Source organism: Pseudopipra pipra, chromosome 17 (assembly GCF_036250125.1).
Source record: "Pseudopipra pipra isolate bDixPip1 chromosome 17, bDixPip1.hap1, whole genome shotgun sequence".
NCBI lineage: Eukaryota > Metazoa > Chordata > Aves > Passeriformes > Pipridae > Pseudopipra > Pseudopipra pipra.
The window spans coordinates 12,419,621-12,445,425 of NC_087565.1; the positions used below are offsets into that span (position 1 = coordinate 12,419,621).

At 50.9% G+C, this 25,805-nt stretch overlaps 1 protein-coding gene across 2 annotated transcripts in view; it reads left to right on the top strand.

The window, feature by feature from the left end:
• The first annotated feature begins 1,265 nt into the window (after window positions 1–1,265).
• The window catches only part of ACSS2 (acyl-CoA synthetase short chain family member 2), a 31,618-nt gene continuing 7,078 nt past the window's right edge, over window positions 1,266–25,805 (top strand). The window contains exons 1-10 of one of the 2 annotated variants that reach the window (XM_064674267.1): window positions 1,266–1,458; window positions 1,800–1,995; window positions 18,253–18,344; window positions 18,833–18,936; window positions 19,208–19,280; window positions 20,049–20,124; window positions 21,017–21,131; window positions 22,663–22,701; window positions 24,398–24,535; window positions 24,778–24,948. In XM_064674267.1, the coding sequence (XP_064530337.1) occupies window positions 1,335–1,458; window positions 1,800–1,995; window positions 18,253–18,344; window positions 18,833–18,936; window positions 19,208–19,280; window positions 20,049–20,124; window positions 21,017–21,131; window positions 22,663–22,701; window positions 24,398–24,535; window positions 24,778–24,948 (1,128 nt within the window). In that variant the 5' untranslated portion in view covers window positions 1,266–1,334. The remainder of the gene's footprint in view (window positions 1,459–1,799; window positions 1,996–18,252; window positions 18,345–18,832; window positions 18,937–19,207; window positions 19,281–20,048; window positions 20,125–21,016; window positions 21,132–22,662; window positions 22,702–24,397; window positions 24,536–24,777; window positions 24,949–25,805) is intronic. The other variant, XM_064674268.1, reaches the window with a different exon arrangement.

A 25,805-nucleotide genomic window follows, 5' to 3' on the forward strand; every position in this document is an offset into this window, starting at 1 on the left:
GGAACACATGGCTGACAGCAGGGACATGGCAGTGGGGGGGGACTCACGCCTGTTGTGGTGACAGGAGGTCACCACTGCTGGGGAGGACATGGCTGACAGAAGGGACACGGCTGGCAGAGGAACACCGCTGCCGCAGCAAAGGCAGCTGATGGGGGGACACAGTGTTCAGGGGGCTCACGGCTGTGGGGTGACATGGCTGAGGGGGGGCACCACGGACACAGGGGACACCGCTGACAAGGAGGACACGGCACTTGGGGGGCTCATGGCTGTGGGGTGACATGGCTGATAGGGGGACAGCACTGACACAGGGGTGTGATAAACAAAGTCTCGAGTTTCTATAAGTTTTTGAATAAGAGTTTATTATATGGTAAAAGCAAGCAGCCGGCTGGGTGACAGAAATGGGGACCAGTTTCCCAAATCTGCACGCCTGCTACAGAGTACATTTAGTATTTATCTTAGCTACTTCATGCATATTAATTATATCATATACATATACATATACATTTCACAGGTTTTTGCTAAGTATTTAATATATGGGTTTTCCTACAGCTAAAGCTAAAAGGGTTATCTCTACAACCAGTCATAATTCATGCATTCTTGGATGAACAGGCGCCTAAAAAAGCCATATTTTATTTTTAGGATAGTAGGGAGGTTTAGGGCCCCTTGACCTTGTAAGGGTCTGTTTTATTTCTTTATGGCGGTGTAATTAAGTTTTACAATCCGTTTGTTTTATTTTGACGTAATCACCCATTTGTTTAATGAATCACAATTATTTATTTATCACAGGGGACAGCAATGACAAGAGGGAACACGGTGCTTGGGGGGCACACGTGGCTGCAGGGGGGACACACTGACAGAAGGGACACGGCTGGCAGAGGAACACCAGTGCCACAGTGAACACGGCTGGTGGGGGGCACACGGCTGACAGGAGGGACACTGCGTTTGGGGGACTCACGGCTGTGGGGTGCCATGGCTGCCGGGGGACACCACTGACACAAGGGGCACTACTGACAGTGGGGACACGGCATTTAGGGGGCTCACGGCTGTGGGGTGCCATGGCACTGACACAGGGGGATAGCACTGAGAGGGGACAGCACCGACAGGGCTGCACGGCCGCAGGGTGCCATACCTCCTCCCGGCAGCGCCTCACGGCCGCCCCTCGGGCGGCGGGGCCTGGCGGGCGGGCTCTGACCCTGCCCCTGGCGCTGCGGGGCGGTGCCGCCGCGCTCCCCGCCGTGAGGGCGGGCCGTGCCCGCCGTGCCCGCCCCCGGCTCGGCGCGGCGGAGTGGAGCGGGCTGGGCGGCCCCCGCCCGGCAGAGCCCCGGCGCCCCGCCATGGTGCAGCCCGGGGAGCAGGCCCGGCTCTACCGGCCGCGGCCCGAGCTGCTGCCCGCGGCCCACGTCCCCTCCTTGCCCCACTACCAGCGCCTCTACCAGCGCTCCGTGGAGGAGCCGCACGGTGAGCGGGGCCGGGCGGAGCGGGGCGGCGGGGCAGCGGCTCCCCGGGCCCTCCCGGGGCTGCCCGCGGGGCTTGGGGGTGTGTGGGGACCGCGGGGAGCCCCTCACGGCTGAGGTGTTCAGAGGGTGCTCCTCCTGCCCGCGGAAGTGTCATCTGCCTCATCCCTCCCTGTTTTCTCTCATCCCTGTTTCCCTTCATCACTGTTTTCCTCATCCCTGTTTCCCCTCATCCCTGTCTGTTTCCCCTCATCCCTGTTTCCCTTCATCACTGTTTTCTTCATCCCTGTTTCCCCTCATCCCTGTTTCTCCCTCACGAGCTGTGGCCTCCGCCTCCCTTTGCAGAGTTTTGGGGTGACATCGCTAAGGAGTTCTACTGGAAGAGCCAGCACACGGGACCCTTCCTGAAGTACAACTTCGACGTGACCAAGGGGAAGATCTTCGTGGAGTGGATGAAAGGGGCGACCACCAACATCTGCTACAACCTCCTGGACAGAAATGTCAATGAGAAGAAGCTCGGGGACAAAGTCGCGTTTTACTGGTGAGTTTCTGGGTTTGTTGTGGCGTGGAAAGTGTGGAAATACCACGAGAAAGGGGACAAACAGTGTCAGTTTCCGCTGAGGTGAATGAGAGGCTGAGAACCTGAGAGGCTTTAACCTTTAGGTGGGTACAGCAAGTGTTTGCTTCCAGTGTCCTTGGGAAGAGCTGTGCCGTGGAGCTTCTCTGCCCTTCCTGGGATGCCTTGGAGTGCCTGGCATAGCAGCGGGGAGCACCTGACTTCCAGCTCTGCCTTTGCAGTTGTACCTGCTGAGAGCTCAGAGCAGTCAGAGATGGGAGTGAGGCGGGTGCTACAACTCCCTGGTGAAGGAGATAGATGTGGACAGAGACTGGGGTGAGGAACAGCTAATGTCTGACAGCTAAAAGCTCATAAACCCCATATCTCCCGTGTTTTTGTATTGTGGGTCTGGCAAGCTTCCACTCCTGTGGCAGAAACGTTCCCCAAATACCTGAGCTTATATATTGATTCATTGTACTTAAACATGTTAGCACTGGTGCTTTCAGAAAGACTGGCTTATCTACCTTTGGGAAGAAAAGTTACTTCCAGCCCTATCTCAAGTATGTTTGTATTTTTTACCAGAGTAGTTACTAGTGTTAAAATCTATGTGAAGCTTAATTTTCATGTTGATGCAAAGTAGGTTTCACTGGCGATGCCTGAGCTCCAGAATTAACAATCCCTGCTGAACTAGCTCAGCTGGCACCTCAGCTGTGTCCCCAAACACAGCCATGTCTGGCTCTCCTGTGCATTTTGTTGTTTCCCTTGAAACAGTATTTATGCTGCATGGATATGACTGTATGTGGCAGTGCAGAAGCACAATTAAATGTACCCTGTGTTAGGGATGCACTCGTTGGGATAAGGGGAGTCCCTTCAGCAGAGCAGCTGGAGAAGTCTTACCGTCATTGCAATAAAAATGTCAGATGCTCTAAGTGATCTGTGCAGTTGAAGGTTTCCCTTGGTGTAAAGGGCTCACACTGGAATTTCTATCCATAGCACTCCTGCCTCAGCAGAGGAATTACATGCACTGCCTAGCAAATAATCACATTGATAAGGCACAGGTGAAATGTTGAAAGTGTTTATACTTCCCTGCTAGTTAAATACATTCTCAGCTCGCTCAGATGCAAAATGACTGTGGCTTCTGAATGAAAACTGTGTAAACTCATTCAGGTAAAGGTGTGCCAGCAAACAGAGCCATTTGGCAGCCAGTGCTGGGCTTTATGGAGGGACTGGGTACCTTCTTCTTGCACATAAATCTTTGGGTGACAGCGAGGCAGCAGCCTACAGCTTTAATTTGGGCTTGGTGAAGATTTTTCTTAGTTATTCTGGCAGCCTGGGTGTGGGTATTTATGGTGCTGAGCAAAACTTGGAGTGGATATGAGAATGGTGGGTGACTGTCAGTTGTGGTGTTTCACAGTGCTGAAAAATAAGGTGTCTCCTCCTCCTCAGCAGACAGTTTTCCCTGATTGTTTTGGGATAAACTTTCGTAGCATGGTTCTGTCACAAGTGACCTGGCACTGCTGTGTGGAGCTGGGAATGTTGTGTCAGGTGGGAATGCCGGTGGGAGGGATGGAAGAGGCACACTGGACATGACATGGGTGGTACTGACCTGCACACCTGTGGCACTGAGGATCTGAGGAAGTGGGGCTGAGGGCTGTGTCTCTTAAAATTACTCCTCTCTGGGCACGTGCTTTTCTTCAAAACAAAACAATAATTAATTGCTCTCATCTTGTCCTCTGATATTTTGTGTTTAACATTCTGGAATGAGCCTGGCTCCCTAAAGCACTTGAGGTTTGTCATGCTGTATGAAAGATCAAAAGAGAAATTAAAGCCTCTGGAAGCCAAATAGGTTTTTTTATTTTTGAATACCCGAGCTTCTAAGAAGTCTGTAGCCTGCTAAGTGGGAAAATGTGCTGACCTTGTACCAAGGTATGGGTGACTGCCCACCTCTGGGAGCTCTGAAAAGATACAAGACCACGGTCTCTGCTTTCAAAGAGGAGAAATTAGGGAAGAGGTGGAGGCACTGCTGAGTGTCTCTGAGAAGTGATGTGTGCTGACAAAACTCAGCTGCTGACTGGCTGTCTCCAGCTTCACTGGGATTGGAAGGAGCCAGCAGTTCATTTGAGTTTGTTATGGCCAAGTTGCTCTGGAGGTTCTTGCACCACCAGCAGTCCAGGACTGCCCAAATTGGCTCCATTCAGGGGGTCTAATCCCAAGCCACATGGAATTGCATTTTCAGCACAAAGGGCAGTACAAGGGATTGCTTCATGCACCAGAACTTGTACATAGGTGACGTTTGCTGTCGTGGTGGTGTCCTCACGGTGCTGTTAGGAGGACTGTGTAGTTCAAAATGCCCATCCTGAGTTGCAGGAAACACTTGGATTTTCCCTGTGGCCTGTTTGACTCTGGTATCTCACACTGCTCACACTGCTCACGAACGTTACAAGTATTTCTCTTTCTGCTGCTTTTGATTCCTCTTTCTCTGCTTGGTATTGCTGATGCGGCCTAAAAAAAGGAACAGAAGCTCCAGGAAATGCTTCTGATAAAGTGCTGCTCTCAAAAGTGAAATCTCTTTCACAATTGTGTGGAAAGGCTGAGGTCAGTCACAGTGGTTACTGTGGAGGTGGGTACCTGTGGTGACATCTGTGGGATTCACAGGTGAAACGCACGCTGGACAAACTGCTGGGACACTGAGGGGACTTGCAGCAGTGCTGGGGACTTTGTCATGGGTGGTTAGTTAGGGCAGGAGCACAGTATTCCTTCAGTGTGCTGTAGACATGCCCATGGCACTGGAGTAGCCCTTAGTTCTGTGCTGAAGTGTCTGTCAGTGATCTCAGCTAAACATCAGCCTGGGCAGCTGTGGAGGTAAAAGTATAACCAGGTGGGAATTCAAAAAGAACAACACCCATTGCAAAACACTCTCTAATTAGACCCCAGGGTGTGAAGGCACTTGGATGCAGCCTGCTCTGTGCATAACCTGTGCCTCTGGTTCTCAAACCAGTCACTCCAGCTGCAGTGCTGGTGGTGCTTGGTGGGACCGGGGGACAGGGGCAGGAGGTGCAGCTTTACAGAGTGTTTTTAGAGTCCCTGTAGCCAAGGTGTGGGGGCTTAGCAGGGGGCTGCTGGCTTCTGCCTGCTCTGGGAGAGTATATTAATCTTCTGCTTTCTTAATATTGACATATGATATAACACACCTAGAAAGGAGTAATAAGGATAGTAAAGGCTGCTGGAGCTCTCTGGAGCTTTGTTTAAACAAGAGAATAACTGCATTATTCCCTTGTTCCCTAGAACAAGCAGGACATGCAAATATAAGATGAGAAGGTGTGGTTTGTTTGGTTTGGGTTTCTTTATTTTATTTTATTTTAAAATGTAATACAGGATTTATGGGCTTGTAGCTCTGAGATATCTTCTAATAAAACTTTCTGCAAGAAAAAAACCCCACAACTATAGAGCATTTTAAAAACAAACAAACAAAAACAACCAAATCAGCCCACACATCTGTCATATGCACAGAGGCTGTGACTGAGAATGCTGGCTGTTAATATCCAGCCTTTTAAAGTGTTTAATTGTAGCCAGTTTCTCCATGATGCACTTGGCTCTGCTGCTCCCACTGGCTTCAGGGCTTTGGAGTGTCCCATGTCAAACTGACTCTTCATTTCTTTGGTAACTTCCTGGATGACTTTTTATACTTCCAGTGATGAAGCCTCTTTCAACACTCTTCTGGTGGTGAAAGCACACCCCTAAATCACACAGTTTGTTTAAAGAACAAAATTCACCACTGGGAAGGTTTTTACTGATCCACACTTGCAGGCCTGTGCCTGGTCTGGTTCATGCTCACAGCAGTACCCAGGCTCAGCACAGCTCCTTTCCTGATGGGGATTTCCATGGGAAAAGGGGTGGCCCCCTCAGCATCCTCGGAAATCCATGTTATCTCCCCGCTGTGTGTGCTGAGTGATAGATTGGTGGGTTTGGCAGATATTAATTCTTTTGGAAGCATTTCTGGACAGTACAGTGCTCTGCTTCTGGAGATCAAGGAGATCGGATGCACCTGAGGTAGGTAAGAAATTCCACTGAATGTATTAGTGTTTTATTGAGCTGTAAATCTTGTACCTGCTTCAAGGGCAATGACAGTTGTAGTTGCCATGCCAGAAAGTGTAACTCTGTTCTCTCTTTGTGAAATCTGCCAGCCTGGGAGGGGGTTACAAAGCTGGCTGCATGTGCCTGAATGCTCCAGAAAGCATTTCTCATCCCTCCAAATGACAACATCTCTGACTGAGCTGTGTGGGTAGTGCAGGAGTGGGAGTGGTGGGAGCATCAACAGAAACACAGGATTGAAACGTGGAGTAAAGGGAGTAGTGTAGTAGCTCAGACACGTCCAAGTCATGTGCTTTCCCAGCTTCTTTGGAATTCTCCCTCTCCCAGTTCTGGGACAGTCACCCAGCAGTGTGGTTGGTGCTGTGGCAGTAGTGCAAGCAGCTGCTGTGTTTGGATACTCATATGGAAGTACAAACTGGGGCAGGAGGGGCTCAGAGCTCATCCTCAGGTGTAGCTCCCTGGCATTTCTCCATAGGTGGATGGAGCCTCCAGCTGTGGGCTCTTGGCTGTTTGGAGCAAGGCCATGCTGGGCTGAAAATTAACCAGTTCCATGTAACTGCTCTGATTGTCCTCCTGTGGGTTTGGTTGCAGATGAGAGATGAAGACAGTGCTGCCTCAGGGCAGCATGGTGATGTCTGCTTAAAGCTTTGGAGGTTCTTAGTTTGGCCTGAGAGGCTGGAAAACACAGGGATCATGGTCTGAAACCTGTTTCCAAGGTCTGTGTGCACCGAGACCTGGCATCTGCTGTTTTTCTCCTGTCATATCTTGATGTTCTTCATTCCCAAGTGCTTTTGTTAATGGTTTGTACTCATGTGCTCCGTCCTCTTCATTACTAGAGAAATCTCTGAGGTAGTTCCAAGGTGAGGGATGAACTAAACATGTGAGAGCAGCAAAGTACCCCCTTCAGGCAGGTCCTGTCCTGTGGGTTTCCCACGTGTGGGGTGTGCTTTCCTGGATGCTCTGAGTCAGGGGGTTGAGCACTGTGGTACTCAGGTGGTTGGCATGCACAGAGTCACTGGAAATGGTTTTCCCATCCAGGGGCTGACTGGGAAGCAGAACTTGACTCACCCATGTCAGCTACATTTGCTGGGAAGGGTGATTAGTTTGATGTTTTGGGGATCCCAAGCCCTGTTACTGCTCTGCAGAGCCTTTTCCATCACAGGATGCAGGGCAGGAGCAGGAAGGTGGCGAGTTCTCCCAGCCTTGTGCTGTTCTGCTCTGCAGTGCAACAAGGGCAAGGGGCAGGTGTGAAAGGTTGGTGACCACTTGATTACACGGTGCCTGTGGTTTCCCATGGTTTTGCCCATTCAGAAACACCCCTGGACTTGTGTCTCCATGGGAGGGTGTTCTGCATTACTCAAGATTTTCTTTGGAAGTAGCTTTTACTGAGCTCAATAACCTCTAATTCTGCTTCTGTAGACAGAATGAGACCTTTCTCCTCTGATAAGTCAAATCTGTTAAGAAAGAAGGCACTCAGGCAGGACTTGTGTGGTTGCTCTGTGGCAGAGCATCAAGGAGAGGGGTTGTTTAAGCCCTCCAGCTTGGGAGAGCAGCTCAGCTGCCTTGATTCAGGGGAGCAGCTTTCCTTTGGGTTTTGTTGGATCTGTTTGTTCCCAGCCTTTGTGCTCAGAAACCTTTGGTAGCTGCTACTGGCAGGGATACAGCATCCATCTATATAAATACAAGGGAGTATCCAGGAAGTATTTGACCAGATAAACAAGTGGGATGTCTGTAAGTGCCCAGGATTAGGTGGCATGTGCTGCAGAGGAGGGCAGGAACTTGGATGTGGAATTGCAGAGCTGCTGGCCGGGGTGTGCTGGTGGTGTTTGCAAAGGGCTGCCGTGCCAAGGGCTGGGAGGTTGCCAGCCTCTCTTTGCTTGGAGAGAGCAATGAAGGGGGTCCTGGGAAACAGTAGATCTGACTTGCATCCCTAGTGGAACAGGGTCAGTGTGTGCATGGAGCAGTGCAGGCTGCTGGGAGAGGTGGTGGAGCTGCTGGCAGTGCCGGAGCGCGGGGCAGGAGGCACTAAGCGCATGGGTACGGCTGTTTTCCTTCTGGAGGTTTCCCACAAAAGGTTGTTCAAGAAAGTTACTTAACTGTGGATGGAAGAACAGTGGTTTTTGGTGCTTTTTTACTGTTACCCTTTACTTCCTCACTTTTAGGGGTCACTTTTCAGGACCAGCAGCAGGTCCCCCAGGGACAGCGTTGAAACCAAACTGCTGATGGGGGCTCACACGCCCTCCAGAAACAGCATCTCCTGCTGCTGGTCCTGGAGACAAAACATCAGATGCTGGTTCTGCCCTAACATGACATTTTGGTTTAGTCTGAGAGGCTCTTGGCTGAGCTGCTGTGAACACCCCAGTGCTGAAGTGCAGTGCTGAGGCTTAAATGACACCCATGGCATCTTTTCTGTTCTTATTTAGTACTTTTTCCTCGTGCTGCTCATTGCTCTGAGGGAGGGTCTTGCTCTGGTGATTCAGCACGAGGGATTTAATAATTTTTCATAAGTTTCTGCTTACACCCCTACCCAAAATTGTTGGTTTATACCCTGTCCAAAGCTGCATTTCTGCACAGCTCTGGGTATGTGTAGCACAATAACTGCCTGGGGTTATTACTGAGGAGGGTGTGTGCACAGACAAGAGCACCTGGATTTTCTCATGTCTGTGAAACTTTTATCTTGTTGTGCTGGCAGGTATTACAGGGAACTTGATATGTTTTAAGAATACTTGGTTACTGTTGGGAGAGGCACCACAGTTGTGCAGTGATGACATATTGCAGATATTGGCAGCAGAGTTGAAGCTTGGGGTGGATAAATGGAGTTCCTGGACAAAGGGGATGGTGAACTCCTGTACAGATTCAGGACATGGAAGATCAGAGCCTTCAGTTTGCTTATTGGACTAGAAAACCTGATTATTTTAGCTGTGTGAATGGCTTGTGTGTTCTTCCCTGGCACCCTGGTGTGAACGGAGCTGCAGTGGACAAGGCTCAGGCCCCATGTGGGTGCTCCAAGTAGGGGACGAATTGATCAGGCTTTGCCAAAAGAGGTGTGAGTGGCGCTCGTTCCAAGCGTGGCATCTTTCCTGGGGGTGATTGCCTTGGCTGTGCCTGGTGGGCTCTCTGTGCCAAAAGCTCTTGGGCTGTAATACCCCTTGTGAAACCACAAGACCTCTTGCCTCCCCCCAGCCCAGGGAGCTCGGGCCTGTTGGAGCAGGTTTCAGTTCTCTGCTTGCATTTCTGCACATCACTTGTAGTAAGTGTCGAAATGTGGTGGGGTAGGAAATCGTGAGCCCTGGCAGTTGGCCATGAATTCAAAGCTCATCATTTTCTTAGGTGTCACCTCCCTTCTTTAGGGGAATCCCTCAAGGAAATGGAGGGCCTTCCTGGTTGCTTTTTCACACCCAGCTACCTGATAGCCCAGAGAAGCTGTGGCTGCCCCATCCCTGGAAATATTCAAGGCCAGGTTAGACAGAGCTTGGAGCAACCTGGTCTAGTGGAAGGTGTCCCTGCCCATGGAACCAGATGGTTTTTAAGGTCTTTTCCAACCCAAACCATTCATTCTGTGATAGTGAAGCATGTTTTCCATTCCTATTGCCACTGACCATCTTCTAAGAGATGTTCTTTAGATGACAGTCCAGCAGGTGACATCTGGTCATCACTTGTAGAGGTTTATGAGGCATGAAGGTGAAATGCCCACCATAAAATCTGATTAAAAGTTTAAATTTCCTCTAATGACCTTCATGGATATTGTTTGAGCCTCCATTGAAATCAACTTGCCTGGCTTTCCGTGTTTCTAGAAGGTCTTCAAAATTTGGCAGGATGCTCCATTCAGAGATGCAGTTATTTGCCAAAAGGGGGCATTTCCCAGCTACAGGTAACTTGTTGATTATTTTACTTACAGAAGCTTCATCCAGGATCTGTAAATTGTTCCATGGCCCAACTGTAAATTGTTTAAACAAGGAATCAACCGTGTTTTACTGAAAATAAGCTGTCCTCCTGTTGGACTGATAAAAATAGTCCTTTGCTCCTCTGAAAAACTTACTGCTGGTAAACATCTAAAATGTTTCCTCTCATGTCAAACTCTCACATTTTTCCACAGCATTCCAAGGGTTTGGCTTGCAGGGTTCCAAGCACTGGCTGAGGGCAGCCAGACTTGGTGATATACTGCATGAGTCTTGCACATGACCCCTGTTGCAACACTGTGTAATCATTCTGTTTCCAAAAAAAAATAATTAAAGTTGCTTAAAAAAAACCTTTCCTCTAAATAAAATAGGCAAAAAGGTGGCATTTTTCTTCCATGGCTGTTCTCTTGTGCTGTGAAATAACGTCAGAAAGTAAGAACATGATTAGAGTTAATGCATCTCCCATTGACTGGATGGTTCCTTTAGAGATGTCTGAGCACCCTGCTGCCTAAAGAAAGGGGCTTGAAGTAGATTTTAGGGCATAGCCTGGCATGAGTGGGGAAAATTGGAGGGAATTCTGGCAGGTCAGTAAATAAAGAAGTGATTTTGGAGCAGTGTTCACCTCCAGCTGGACTCTGTGCTGTAGGATTGCTCAGGGTATGGCAAAGTGAACAGTGGTTGGGCTGCACAAGATAAATATTATTTCTCTAGATGCTTCTGGTATTTGTTTAGGTTCTGAAAGGCTGCAAATACAGACAGTAGCTGAGAATGTATTTAATGAGAAGGAAGGACAGAAAGATGGATGTGGTTTTCCCGTGGGACGCTAGCAACCATACAGGGTGTTGGGTGTTTGCTTTGTAGGCTGCGTTTCCATATGGCTATTTTTGAAGGTGATTAGAAGACTAATTCCTTGATCAAAGAACAGAGGATGGCCCAGTGTCCCTGTAGAAATAAGCTCTGTTTTAGCTGTTTTGTAGAATACAGGAGGCACAGTAATGCCTGTGTTGAGCTGGGGCTGGACTTTGTGCATCATGCTCTGGAGAGCACAGGGCTCCTGATTGCCGGCCTGGTTTGGGTTTCTTTGTGGCAGTAGGAACCTATTCATCCCAGGTACATGGTTAACTTTAAGTTGTGATGGTTTGGCTCAGAGATGGATTTGAAGAAGAGCCTTGTTAGGCCCTACCTATGTGTATGGGGGGCACTGGAGGGGAAAATCATAGGGTGGTTTTAATGCAGATTTAACTGTGTAGTTTTAGGAGATGCTGTTAAACTGGCCAGATTTTTCTTTTCCCTAGGATTTCTGTTCCCAGGTTTACTCAACAGTGTTCTGTCATTGCTGCCAAATATTTCTGAACTCACTGGGGAAACCTTTTCACCAGCCCCTCCCAAGCTGCACTCTGTTGTTACACCACTTCTTCTTTCACGATCCTTATCATGCTGCAACGGGATTCAAGCGTGGCCACAGGGATGGTAGAGCCTGAGCTTTCTGGTAAACCTGCTGCTCAAAAAACCTCTCAGCCTTCCCAGAACTGCTTTGGGAAATCCCTGCCCTGCATTACTGTGGTGGGAGGTGGGTGACATTAAGCATGGGCAGGGCTGGGCTGGCTGCCCTGTTATTATGAAATGTCCTCATGAAGGTTTTTTGCAAACCTGGAGCCAGAGGTGCAGACCTGCTGCAGACCCATCTGCTTGGGCAGTCTGTTCAGGAGTATTTATTTCCACACTGAACAATCCATGCAAATACCAGCATTTTTTTCTGATGAAATGCTGTCTTTTTCTGATTATCTTGCACAGCTGATCTCCCCAAACTCCACATTTCACCATAATCTCGAGTGCTGTTCCTGTGTCAAATGGGCATAAGCAAGGCTGAGGTGGAGGGGGAAATCCTATTTTTATCAGTTTGGGCTGCTGTTGTTCCCAAAGGACCAGGCTGTCTCCAGGCAGACCCTTTTCAGGCTGCAGGTTTGGGAAGTGTCCTGAAAACAGGAGGTGTGTGAGCAGCTGGCGCTGGGCAGGCGCCAGAAGGGCCCGGGGCTCCCGCTGCCCACGAGGCACACACGTGAGCCCATTCCACACATGGCAGGAGCTTGGCTGGGCCCAGCTCTCCCTGGCATTTTGGCTGCTCTAATTCTGGACGTGGAATGAATCAGGGAGCCATGAGCCCATCTGGCTGCCCCCAGTGACCTTGCACGTGAGGAGCTGTCACTGCAGCAGGAAAATTCCTTCCTTTACCTTGTAACCTGCTCTGGGGCCAGGCTGCTCCTGGAGCAGGAGCTGGCAGTCATGGGTCATGCTGTCTCCATCCTGTGCCTCTCATGCAGCACTTGGTCCCGTGCTCAGGATGGATTTTGGGCTCTGAGCTTGTTTTAGTTTAGATGGCAACAGAGAGGTCCTAGGGCGGACATTCTCACTGTCCCCATCTCTGCCCTACTGGAGTCTCTGCGGTTCCCCACTGTGCAAATTCTTCCTGTGGTGTTGCATCATTTCCTGTTGCTTCTTTGCCTCTTCCAAAACCTTTCTCAAGCCGAGAATCCATGTTTTCTTAAAGGTACTTTCCAGTAGGTAAAACGTGGAGCCTTTTTCCTGCATTAAGCAGCGTTGCCCTCTGGGCTGTCATCGCCTCCCTGCCGGTTGGGGAATGAAACCTGGTGGCTTTGAGGTGATTTGCTGTTCTCTGAAACTTTACCTTCCAGGTGCCCCACACTGCAGCTGTGTTTGGTCACCTTGGGTTAATGCTTTTATTTAATCAGAGAGTCATGGAATGGTTTGGTTTGGAGGGACCTGAAAACCCATCTCGTTTCACCCCGTGCCATGGGCAGGGACACCTTCCACTAGACCAGGTTGCTCAAAGTCCCACCCAACCAGGCCTTGAACACTTCCAGGAAGTGGCAGCCTGTGCCAGGACCTCCCCACCCTCACAGGGAAGAATTTCTTCCTAATATCCAATCTAAACCTCCTGTCTTTAGTTGAAGCCACTCCTGCTTGGCCTATCACTTCATGCCCTTGTAAAGAGAGAATGATGTGCCACGGGAGTTTAGAGGAGAAGCTTAAATGATCTGCAGCCCCTTTGGTCCTCAGTGGGAGCATTTCCAGGGGCCAGAAAGGCTTTGGCTTTGTCCCTAGTTTGCTTTGGTCTGTGATTTTTCTGTTTCTGACTGTGTGGATCTGCAGATGGTCTGGCAGATCTTGAAAACTTCTAACACTTCACTTGCTTGCCTTCACTTCATCCTTCTCCTCTACACCAGCATCTCTTGGTAGTGTTATAACCCTTGTAAACCACAATTATCATCAGCAATTACCTTGAAAACCGTAATTCCCACTGATGCAACCTGTGCTTCCTGCTGCTCCATGCAAATGCAGAGGGAAGCAGCAGTCATCCGTTACTCAAACAGCTTATGCAAATAATTTTTCTTTGGAAATCCGGTGAAAAGGAAAAACGAAACCAGTGTTGCTGGTTTCGTTTTTGGGCCAGCTTTGCTTGGTCCATTTGGCTGCTCTGGGCAGTGTGTGTCCCCTTGGCCCCTGAGCTGTAGCAGGTTAAGAAGTCCCTGCCCCTCACTGCTGCTCGTCATCCTACAGCTGAGATGGGCTCAGCTTTCTTGGTTATGTGATGAGTGGTTGAAGCAGACCAGTGCTTGGAAAGTCTTGTAGTCAGCTCTGATCCTTGGCAGAGCGTGGTAACTTCTCAACCTGCTTTGGTGCAGACATCCAGGAGGACATCTGGGCACAGCTTCCCTCTCCTGCACTGCTTCTCCTCACCCCTGACTGCTCCACGGGGTCAGTGCTTGAGCTAATGGGGCTCTGAGAAACACTTGCCTGCTCCTACAGACCAGTTCCCTGCTTCACAGGGTGTGTACAGCACTAAATCATTTGCTAACCTGTGTGGTTTACTACCTGGGCACCAGGTGAAACAGCTCTGGGGCTCTGCATCTCCAGGGTCAAACTCCCAGCTGAGCAGGCAGTCTGAGCCCCCATGGAGGTGACAAGTGTTCAGGTTCTGACCTGGTGTTTTCCTGCTCCCCTGCCTGGGGTGATTTCTCCATGGGGTCATTCTTTGCTCAGACAGTGGCAGGGCCACTGGAGGCTTGTGCAGTGGGGCTTGTGTGCGTCATGGTGCCTGTTCTGAAGTGGGGAGCCCCTTATTTTAACTGCTGGCAGAAGGGAGTGGTATGATAAGAGCTCTGCAGAGCCTTTCCTGTGTTGACAGGGATCTATTCTGTGCAGAACTGGGCCCTGCTGTCCTGCCCACCTTGGTGGTGGTGGGCCCTGATGCCCTTGGGCTGCCTGGCCCTGGCAGTGAATCACTGCAAGCAGCTAGAAAACTGTCCTCTTTGCATGAAACCCACCTTTTCCAACAAATCAGGATTTCTAGGAGAAGGCCTGCCTTGGAAGGTCCCCAGTTGTGCATTTGTGTGTTTAGTTTAAAGGACTTGCATTTCCTTAGTTGGTGGGTGGTTCAGTGGAGACCGCAGAATCCTAGAATAGTTTGGGTTGGAGATCATCCAGTTCCACCCCCTGCCATGGGCAGGGACACCTTCCACTATGCCAGGTTGCTCCAAGCCCTGTCCAACCTGACCTTGGATACTTCCAGAGATGGGGCAGCCACAGCTTCTCTGGGAATTCTATTCTAGCCCCTCACCACCCTCACAGGGTAGAATTTCTTCCATATATGTATTCCATCTGGCCAAAAATTGCCTTTCTCCAGCTGAGCATGCAAACAACACACAGCATGTAAAACACAGGCTTCTCAAGTGCTAAAAAACTCAGATGCTTTCCTGCTGTGACCCAGATGATACTGTAAAATTTTGAATTACAGTTGCTAAATGTAGGACTGGGTTGGAGGAAACTCAAACTATGTTTCACTGTGAATTTCATCTGATGGCTTATCTGGGAAGTTTGGGAAGCTGAGAATTGGGTTTTCCTTTCAGAAGAAGCCTTGCTGTTGGAGCAGAGATCGCACACGAGCCATCACAGCAGTGCTGCTGCCAACTATTTTCACCAGCAGTTCTTAAAAAAGGATATATTTGGAGGATGTTGGATTCTGTGAGGTCAGAACTGCACGCTATGGGTGTGGAGGTGAGCTCTGCAGTAATGCTTTCAGAAGAATGAGGTTCTTTATTATATTTTGATTTCTTTTTCAATTGAATTTGGAGAAGTGAATCCTTTTAAGAGGCCAGGGACTGACAGCTCTTGCTCATGTCCAGTGGGTGCTGCAGGGAAGATGCTGCTGGCAGAACGTCAGTGCCAGGAATTTACAGGCTCTTGTACTTGGTAGCGTGTGAGTGGACATTGCTTTAAATCCCCTGCCTAAAATCCATCATTCTCTGGGCTTTTGTGCCAGAGCAGAGGGGACAGCACAGTCTGAGTGCTGCTGTAGCCCAGTGAGTGTAGCTGTGGGCACTCCAGACTATTTGCAGACATGGAGAGACTTAAAGCAATTGCCTGCTCTTGAAAGACTGCTCCGGGCCTTGACTGTGGATGCAGTGAAAGGAGGTGTTTTGTCCTGTAGAAACAAGGACATGACTTGTTTCCCATTAAGCACAAGATCATCTTAAAATCCGAAGCCTGAGGTTTCCCCCGCTGGTGTCTGTGGAGCTCTTTTGCAGTCACGCGAATGAACGGGAAGGACTTCTGAAAGCCCCCTGAAAATCCTTGCAGAAGTTTTAACTTTTGTCTGACTTTGCTCTGCACTTCTACTGTGTGCAGGCTTTGAGGACAGGCCTGGGTTTGTTCCATGGCCTGAATTTCCCCCCCCAAGCCCGATGAAGAAGGAGTTGATGTATTTGAGACGCGCTTCTCCCGTGCCGGTGTGAGCGGTACCGCACACGAGGTCCGTGTCCCTTGGGGGTGCTGTGTGTGAGGGGCAGCACAGCTCTGCCCAGAGGGATCTGCAGGGCTGCTCACCTGAGAACCCACAGTTTGGGTGACCTGGCTGCCCCCAAATAGCACCCAGGGCTGTGGGCTGCCTACCTGCCTTTCATGGGAAGCCTTCTAGATGGGACAGCCTGTGCTGGTCTTTCTTCCTGACGTGTTTCCCTCTCAGTAAAGGCTGTAATTAGATCCTTTGCTGCAGCTGAGCACAGGCAGAGGGATGTCCCTCCTCCCTCCCTGCCTCTGTTGGGCCCACAATGCCCAGCAGACTCCAGTGCAGAGATCTTCAGGTGAGAGATTAGTGGGCTGGGACACTCCAGTGTGTATTTGGAAGCATTGTATTGTCTTTAAGAGCCATTCCATAGCAAGGCTCGTGGCTGAGGGCAGAGCTGCTGCACCCAAGCAGGTTTGCACAGCACCAGCCTTGATGTTGCTGGACCTGCAGTGTAGAAAACCAAACCTGGATGGTGAGGGAAGACACCCAGTGTGCAACCACACACAGCAGAAGCAGATGCTCTTCCTCTGAGCCAGATCAGTTACAGCTGCTCAGCCCAGCACTGAAATCAGCTCTTGGATCTTTGACTTCAAGTAATAAAATCAAAAGGGAAACACTCTTGATTTCCTGGTTTCTCTTTCCTAGCTGAGAGTTCTGCTGTAAGGGACTTTGTCTAATGGTTTCACATCTCATTTAGCTCAAAGTGATGCTCATGGCTGTGATGGGGAAAGGAGAGGGAACTGCTGGATGCCAGGACTGAGCCTGCCTTGGGCACTGCTTCCTGTTACCATGCTTTGCTTTTTCTTTGTGCTCTTTTATCTCTCCTCTTTGCACTTAGGAGGGGTCAAACTTGCATGAAGGATCAAGCAGGGAATCGCCCTTCCAGGAGCCAGTGGTGGGAAGATTCCCTGTCCAGTGTCAGTGCAGGTATCCACGGGCTCAAATTGCTGCAGAGCTGCAGGAAGCCAGGAATGTAACTGGGTATCAGGAGGGATAAGTGTGTAAGCATCAGATCCACGAATAGCTTTTGAATGGGATGATCCAAGTGTAACCACCAGTTCTGAAGCCCCTGTTCTACACGGGGCAGGAGGAGCAGAGCTTGTGTCAGCAGGGCTCTCCCAACTCTTGTCTTGTTTCCACTAGAACTGTGTCTGCCATTGGTGCACGTGGTCACTACTGTGCTGGCACAGAAGGGCACAGAATTACAGAGAAATGAGAGTGTTACTTTATGCATTTCTCCACCCCAGTAACCTTCCTGCCCTCTGTGTTGCTGGGGGAAGTGGTTTTCACTAGAATTCAGTGTGTGTTTTTGGTATGCTCTGACGTGTTGGAGGGTGAGGTTTCTCTCTGGGAGTCAGATGGAGCCTGGCTCCAGTCCTGAGGGAGCACACAGCACAGAGGTGCTTCCTGGCTTCTCTCCAGCACCAGTGTTGCTTTTCATTTGGCTGCACATCCTCGAGGGGACACTTTTCCAGGGAGACTTTCAGCTGAGGGTGATGTGATAGCCCTGTTCTTCCATTAGGTCATTACTGACCGTTAGTGTTTCTGTTCTGGCTGCCTTGGGGAGATCCAGGAAAGTGCCTGACTGCTTCCTGGCTGTGGGAGACCACTGATTCTCCGAGTGTGAGGTCATATCAGATTCCTTAGTCATCTCCTGATGCACTGGGAGTGCCACCTCATTTGCATGGCTGAAGCCTTGTGTCCCATTAATATTAGCTGGTTTTCATTTTGGTACCAAACCGCTTCCCTGGGGATATAACATTCCAGTCCCATCTCCAGGTGCAGCCCTTGGCTCTTCTTCCCACCCCTGTTTTTAATGGCCTTGTCCCACTGAACCATCACCTGGGCTGCAGGAGCCTGGAGCTGGTTCATGGGAGACCACAGGGAGAATGAGGCAGAGCAGGCACTGAACAAACAGACGTGGGTGTATTTATATATGACCTTGGAAAATAAGACAGCCCTTGGCATCCCATCCCAGTCCCTCAGATGTCAGGTATTTTGGGGGCTGGGTGTTATTTCTGAAGCACTGGTCCATGTTTCATGCAGACATATCCACAGAGGAGCGAGGGGGCCATGCCATAAATCCCACAGAGCTCTTGAACTCTTAGCTTTGCTTCTCTTGGACCCCTCTTGCCTCTCTGAAAGTGCCACATATTTCCATTTCACACATTCAATTGCTTCCAGTAGTGATCTACACAGGGATTGGGGACTTTGGACTAAATTTTCCTGCCATTGGAGAACTTTAGTCCAAAAGTGGATTTCTGGGGCTTGGTTACTCTGTGCTCGGAAGGGCAGGTGAGGACAAACATGTTGTCCAAAGCGGTTCTCAGTGTCACTCTTACCTTGTAATGCCTGTGCCATAACAAATATTCCCTGTTTTTCCAGGGAAGGGAATGAACCTGGGGATTCTACGAAGATCACCTACCATGAGCTGCTGCACAAAGTCTGTCAGTTCGCCAACGTCCTCCGCAGCCAAGGTACGAGTGAAGCAACAGGAGCAGTGGGTACTGGGAAGGCATTTGACCAGGAGTGTGGAGATTGGGTTCACTTTTTGATTAATTGCCAGTCTGTTGAGTAATTCCCATCAGTTTGCTCTGCAGTGCAATGCAGCTCTGGCTCTGTTGGTGAAAACGGATCAATGCTGGTCATGTCAGCTGTACAGGGAAGAAATCCATGCTCAAAACTTCCTGCTCTGGGCTTTTCCAACAAGCAGTGGGCGCTGGTTACTTTCCTGCTTCCTTCAAGGAGGCAGATGAGAAACATGGAGCGTTCATTGCTGTCGTCTCTCAAGAGCCATAGGGCTTGAAAGGCAAAACCTGAGGCTGCTGCAGCTCTAACTCCAGCTGGACTTTCATTGTGTGCATATAAATGTGGAATTAAAATCATGAATTTCTCTCTACATCCTGTTCTTTTGACATGTGATGTGTTCATTTTGACCAATGCCATGTTCACTTTCCCTCCGTAGGCGTGAAGAAAGGAGACCGGATTTCCATCTACATGCCAATGATCCTGGAGCTGGTCATAGCCATGCTTGCCTGTGCCAGGATTGGAGCTCTGCACTCTGTTGTGGTAGGAACAAGCTCTTGGTGCTGAGCTCTGGGGGGAGCAGCTCTTGTTTTTGGGAGAGGAGCTGGAAAGATGAGTTTGATCCATGAGATGAACGGAAACTAAATTAAAATGCTGCTGTTTCCTTGCATTAACTGTGGAATGAGCTCCTTTAGCTTTCTCCATCAGCACCTGGTGGGATTGTTTGCCTTGGCTGAACTGCACAGCAGCTGTTGGGTTTTTGGGGTGGGTTTTTTGTGTGTCCTTGCTGACCTTGCTGTGTGATCCCTGGCAGTTCGCAGGTTTCTCCGCAGACTCTCTTTGCGAGCGGATCCTCGACTGTGGTTGTTCTCTCCTCATCACGGCAGGTAAAACAGGCATCTGTGCATCTCCATCGCTGTGCCCTCTCTGAAAGGGCTTTATTTAAAAGCCAGTTGCACTTGGAAATGGGAAAGGCAGGGCAGTGCCTCAGCTGAGCCTCTCAGGGTGAATTACTGCTTCCCACTCTGAACACCCAGTGAAGCCTCTAAACAGCCCTCCCAGTTGGTCCTGTAAAGCCTGATGTCACCAGCTGCTAATAACTTGTTTCTAAACACTCCTTCTCCGTGCTCCTCCTCAAAAGCAGCCAGATGTTTGCAAGATGTATCACGAGGCAATCCTAATATAAAAAATTCCCACCCTCCCCGATTTTAAGGACGTTTCTGCTCCAACTCCCAGCCTCGTAAAGCAAGGGATCCAGAACGTGGCAGTGGTTGCAAGTAAGGCCACAGCATTTCCCCAGCTGTTTTTTGCAACAGTGCAAAAAGTAGTGGTTTTATTAATTTCCATGGCATGGAAAGGACCCATGAAACTGCAATCTGTGTTCTGGCTGTGTTGGATTATTTCCCACAGAATATTCCCAAGAGATTTGTCGGGTCAAACTGGGACCTCTCCCAGGGAAGGAATTTCACTGTTTCTTTTGGCATCTGTTTCTCTGGGCTAAGAGGGTGCATTGGGAAAGCTTTCCCAGCAGCTGCCTGTCAGCTTTCCTTCCCTCCAGTGCAGGAGCTCTGCTCTGCCCTCCTGAAGCTGCTTGTTTGCTCCAGCTTTTCCCTTGGCTGGGAAGCCCCTCTGATGTTTTCCTCACCACTTTGCAGATGCTTTTTATCGAGGGGACAAACTGGTCAACCTGAAGCAGATTGCAGATGAAGCCATCCGGAAATGCAAAGACAAGTAAGTTTGGATCCCCTTGTAAGAAAGGCATTGCTGCTGGAATCTGCTCCTGCACAAATGGAAGGGGAAGTTTTCAGGTTCAGACACAGACTGTCATCAGATGTTAGGGAAATAATCGCAGTGAAATGACTTTGGTGAGCTCACAGACACAGCATCTGAGACTGAATGTGGGTTTGTGTGTTAGATCAGCCATGAAAATTCAGGGCAGATAGTCTGCATCTGCATGTTAGAAATTCAAACTCTTTAAAAGCCTTTAAAACTCTGAAACTTGAAAATTGTAAGTTTATATGTCTGTAAAAGGTTCTTGGGAGGACAGAAGTGATCTTGAAGCTGGGAATTAATTAGTAGACGCTGTGTTGATGCCCTGACAGGGCTGAAGGGAAATAAGATCATTCTGTTGGTATTTTGTAGGCTGTGTTGGCCCTCATAAGGGGACAAACACCCACTCTTTTCCTTGATGTATAATCAGGCTTTGAAAGCCTTTCCTCCCTCTGAATCAGGCAGTTGGTCATGCCTAGGGATGGGAGCAGCCTCCTGATGCCTCCTGGGTGCTGTGGGAGGTCATCTTCATGGTCACAGGCAAGCAAATGGGGATTTATAAGGAATTTCCCCAGCAGTGGCCTGGGAGAAGGACTTGTGGGATCCCCACTTTCTTCACAGGAATCACACCTGAGGAACCCCCACTGAGCTCTGCACAGACCATTCCTGTTCTCTGAGCTCTGTTTCTGTGGCTGGTGTCCTTGGAATTCCATGGAGTTTGCATGGCAGCACGTGCTGTAGCTCAGCAAAAGCAGCTCCAGGCCCCTGCTCTGCTCCAGTGCTGCCTGTGAATCCCAGGAAGGGCCATCTCAGCCCCTGAACAGCCTGATCTCACAGCTCCTGCCTTTTCCAGGGGATCCCCTTTGAAAAAGTGCATCGTGGTGAAGCACCTGGGGAGGGAAGAGGTGGCAGTGGATGGGACCTGCAGCAAGTCTCCCCCTCTCAAGAGGCTGTGTCAGGATGTACAGGTACGTTCCTGGGGGGATGAGAGGGGAAGTTGGATTGCCGTGGGCCTGACCCAGCAAATAAATTGGTGCAAAACCACTGCAGTGATTCCCTGGATGCTCCTGTTCTGACTCCTGTCCCTGATTCCTCCCCTCCTTGCTGTCATTGCGTTGTGAGTGGTCTGAAAAGTGATTCCTTTGCCTTACCAAGGTCTTCTCCCTGCTGCTTCCTTTAACACCATCACAAGCTGCCAGCCTGCAGGACCCCTGGGCACAGGGGTACATCCTCCAAAGGACAAGGACAAGATGCCTGTTTTCCTCTGCCCAGTAAAGGACTTTTCCTTCCCAGCCCTGTATCTGTCTCCCCTTTTGTGCAAAGACCAGGTGCTGTCCTGCACTGGAGCTGTGACAGTGGAAGCAGGAGGGGAAAAACCAGGAGGTCTGTGCTCGTGGTGTGGGTTCAGCAGAGCCCCCTGCCATGACAGCAGTCCTGCTCTGAGGACAGTGCAGTGTGTGCAGGGCACAGTGACTGTGCCAGCTCTGGGGCTGGGGCTTGCCCTTGACACTGAAACCAGATGGAAGCATGTGGGCCAGAGGAATGTGGGGAGGTGAGGGTGGAAGGAGGAGGTGGTGGTGTGGAGCTGTGGCTGCCTACTGAGCTCCTGAGGCTGCCCAGCACCCACCTGCTGCCTTTACCTGCTTCCAAGGCAGGTTGTTTTCGGCTCCCTCACAGCTCTGTGTCTTGCAATGGTCTCTTCTGTCCATCTGTGTTTGGTGATTATTTGCACTGAGTTATCCCCAGGCTGCTGGCTCAGAAATGGGTTGTAACTGGAGGGTATTTGAGCTTTGGGCTCTGCTTTCAGAAGGGATGGTCTGTGCACATCCCTGGAAGAAGGAAGTCCAGCAAATTCTCTGTCTTTGAGTTAGTTTTCCTTGTTCAGCTGTGTTAATTTTATTGGAGTGTTGCTTGGTGTTTGCCAGTGCCTTGGCCTCCTCTGCCCCTTGTCCTGTGAGGGCAGGGTAGATGTGAAGGAATGGAAAATCTGGACCAGACCAGCCTTCCTGTGTGAGGTTTCCCTGGTTGGGTGGTGGCAGAGAAGCCTGTCCATGTGCTGGTTCCTGTAGATGAGTTGAGGTTCTTGTGCAGAATGTCCCAGGAGAGACTGAAGGAGGTTCTCTTACCCTTTGGCTCTTGCTGCTCTATTTGTTCAGGCACTTTCTTAAATTTTATTTCCCTTGTGGATGCATCTTTACCATGTCCTTGGCATGTGTAAAGATGCTGGATGCTGGCTCTGTGCCTCTGTTCCCAGCTGTGCAGGGGGTGGTCTCGGGGACCTGCCCTGGAGGCAGCAGGTACCCAGGGGAAGTGGTGGAAGCAGGCAGGCTTTTGCTCCAGAGGGCATCTCCTGGCCTGGCCCTGGATCCGAGCGTTTTCCAGCCTGCCAGGATGGTTTCCCAGCACGCAGGCCTGTGGGCTTCCAGCTCCCTGCCTGCAAAGCCCGGTGTGGATCCTCCTCTTCCCGCCTTTCACTCCCTCTTTGTGGATTTTTAACAGGAAAAAAAGACTGAGAGTTCACAGAGACTCCATCCCAAGGTATTTACACACAGCGCTGCCTTCCTCTTCTTGGCACCTCCCCTCTGCTTCCCCTCCAGCTCCCCACCTCCCTAACTGCTGCACGGCCACACGTGCCTTCCTAACCTGGGATAGCAGGTGCATGTTAGTGACAGATCCCACCCGCTGCTTGCTGGAGCTGCCCACGGTGTGGGGGTGAATGCAGTGCCACCAACTGCTGCCAGGAACAAATCCACATCCAGAACCCCCCAGGGGCAGGTCAGCGAGCCGAGGGGGGAATGCAGAGCCACTGGGATGCACTGTCGGGGTGAGGGTGGAGGACACTCTGTCTTTCCAAAGCAGCTCTTGGAATGCACTTTGGGGTGAGCCTGGCAGGGATCACCTGCAGCTTCCTGGCCACAGGCAGCAAACCTGGAGCTCCAGGGCCAGCGTGTGGGCTCTGCCTGCCTCATCCAAGGAGCTGTGGCCTCAGGACCCCGGAGCAGGCAGGCAGAGGCAGGCCTGGCCTCAGGGGCTGTGCTGTGGGTCTGACCTCCTCATGGGGCAGAGGAAGCTGAGTGTTCCTCTCCTTGAAGGAGAAGTGGAAGAGGCAACTGTTGGATGGGCTGGTGTGAGCCTGCCTTGGGCTCGTTTACCTGGTGCCTTGCTGGTGGGACAGACTTGTGGAAATGCTTCCCCAGGTAGAGGCAGGAGCCCTGGGGATCCGTGAAAGCTTTCCAGGTGGGCTCAGTTGTGCCAAGCTGTCGAGCAGCTGGTGTCCCTGCACCATGTGTGCAGGAGCTGCGTGCTGGGCTGTGGGGACCCAGTGCCCAAATGGCACATGAACATCTTTAGGGCTGCAGAGAGACCCCGTGGCTGCTCTTTGTGCCTCTGCACCCAGCTGAGGGAGCTGTGGGAGCTCCAACTCTGCAAGGAGGGCACGTGCAAGTACCTGCCCTTGCAGAGATGTTGGAAGTGGAGGCCTGAGCTCAGGCTGGGGAGTGTTGCCTGCTCAGTTGCCCCCCAGGCTGCTCTGAGGAAAGGTGAGAAGGCCAGGGGGAATTAAGTCTTGCCCTGAACTGTGTCACCCTGCAGAGGTGGGCAGGCAGCACAAACCTCGAGGTGACCTCTGCCCGTCAACCACAAGCACTGGTGGCTCTGTCACCTTCAGGCAGCCAGTGCTGGGTAGCTCTGCACTGGAGCAGTTGCTTCTTATCAGGGTAATTACCTTAAAATGCAGAGAACAGGCTTTTTTGGGTCTGCAGGGCCAGGCAGTGTGAGCCCACTGTGTCCCCATTTGTCTCGGGCCGAGCTGCCGTGGGGGTCCCTGCAGGGTGAGTGGGACAGGTGGCTGTGTGGCTGTGCTTGCTGCTTCGCTGTGGGGCTGGGGCAGCCCCAGAGGGCAGGAGGAGCCTGGTTTGGGGAGAGCCCAGAGCAGCTGCTGCTGCAGGGCCTCTCCTGGTGCTGCTGCTGCCCAGAGGGATCCGTCGGCGTGACCTGTGGTTTGGACACTCTGCTTCAGGTCTTGCAACCAGACTGTGTTTAAAGGTTTTCCTCATGGCTGTGGGCTGAGAAAAGGAGCTTCTGGAGTGGGACTGTGGTCCTGATGCATGGTTTGCATCAGGCTGTGCTGTGAACATCCCTCTCGATGGCCCACGAGCAGGGCAAGGTTGGGGCTGCACTCCTTGTCCTCTCTTGCTTTTGGGCAAGCATGTTTCTAATCTCCTGCTTTCCTCAGACCCCCTGGGACCCAGCTGTGGACATGTGGTGGCACGAGCTGATGGGCAGTGCCAGCACCGAGTGTGAGCCCGAGTGGTGCGATGCCGAGGACGAGCTCTTCATCCTCTACACGAGCGGCTCCACCGGGAAACCCAAGGTGTGTTCCCAGCTCCCTGCCGTGGGACAGGCTGGACCACAGTAACACCTCAGCTGGGGAAATGGTGAGGGTCACGGTGGGAGGCCCCAGTAGGAAGAGGAGCCACAGATGTCTTGGGAAAGAGGCTGTGCTGGTCATTCCTGCTCAGCTGCTCTTGGAGCTCGGTGATGCTCAGCTTGGCCAGGGAGGGCTCGGGCTCAGGTGGGAGCTCTCCCTGACTCTTATGTGCCTTCTCCTCACAGGGTGTGCTGCACACTGTGGGTGGATACATGATTTTTGTTGCCACCTCCTTTAAATATGTGTTTGATTACCAACCCGAGGATGTGTACTGGTGCACGGCCGACATCGGATGGATCACGGGCCATTCCTACCTCACCTACGGACCCCTGGCAAATGGGGCAACCAGTGTGTTAGTAAGTGCTGGGTGCTGCCACTCCAGCAGAGTGCAGGTGGTGGTGCTGGAGCTGCATCCCTGCATTGCTCTGTGATGGTGTGCAGTGCTCTGTGAGGGAGGTCAGTCACTGCTCAGGGGGTGAGTTTGTGTGTTGTTTTTGGGTGGTTAATTTTTCAAATGCTCTCCTGCTTCTTCCCCTTAAAAGTACAAGCCTTGTGTGCCAGTGGAGCCAGGGCTGCTGGGGGTTAATGCAAAAGCTGGATCAGGGAGTGATGCTTTCCCTGCTGATGCTGATTTGACAACCTGTTTTTTAACTCCTGTGTCTGCCTCTCCCTTAACAGTGTAACTTGCATATAGATCAGGGAGCCAGAGACCTGTGCCTAACAATCCCCAGAGAAATACAAGCAGCAAAACCACTGTTTTTTTAGTAGAAGGCCTTTTTGGGGTTCTTGGTACTTTGGGTTGTGGCTCTGTCACTGCGTTTGGACCTCTCACCCTTTCCCATGTGGGCATTTGTGCTGGTGGGACTGTGTCATGGTGGTGGCCACCCAAGTGTTGCAAGGGGGTGTCAGGGGACCTCTGCTAGGACATTCTGAGGGGGGGTGTGATGCCAAATCCATCCCAAGGAAGCAGTAAGGGGGGTCCCCGACCTTGGCTGGTTTCAGTGTGTGCTTCCCTGCCATTCCTATGGGCAATCATGCCAGGGTCCTGTTGCTGTGGAATTTTGGTGCTGAAAAAATCTCCAGAGCAGTTTAATTAGGGGTGAGACAAGAAAGGGTTTATTTTGCCAAGGCTAAGATGTTACAAGACGCGCGCAGGCCGTGCCTGAGATGTTAAATTTTATAATACCATCCATCCAATCCCAGATGTGTCCAC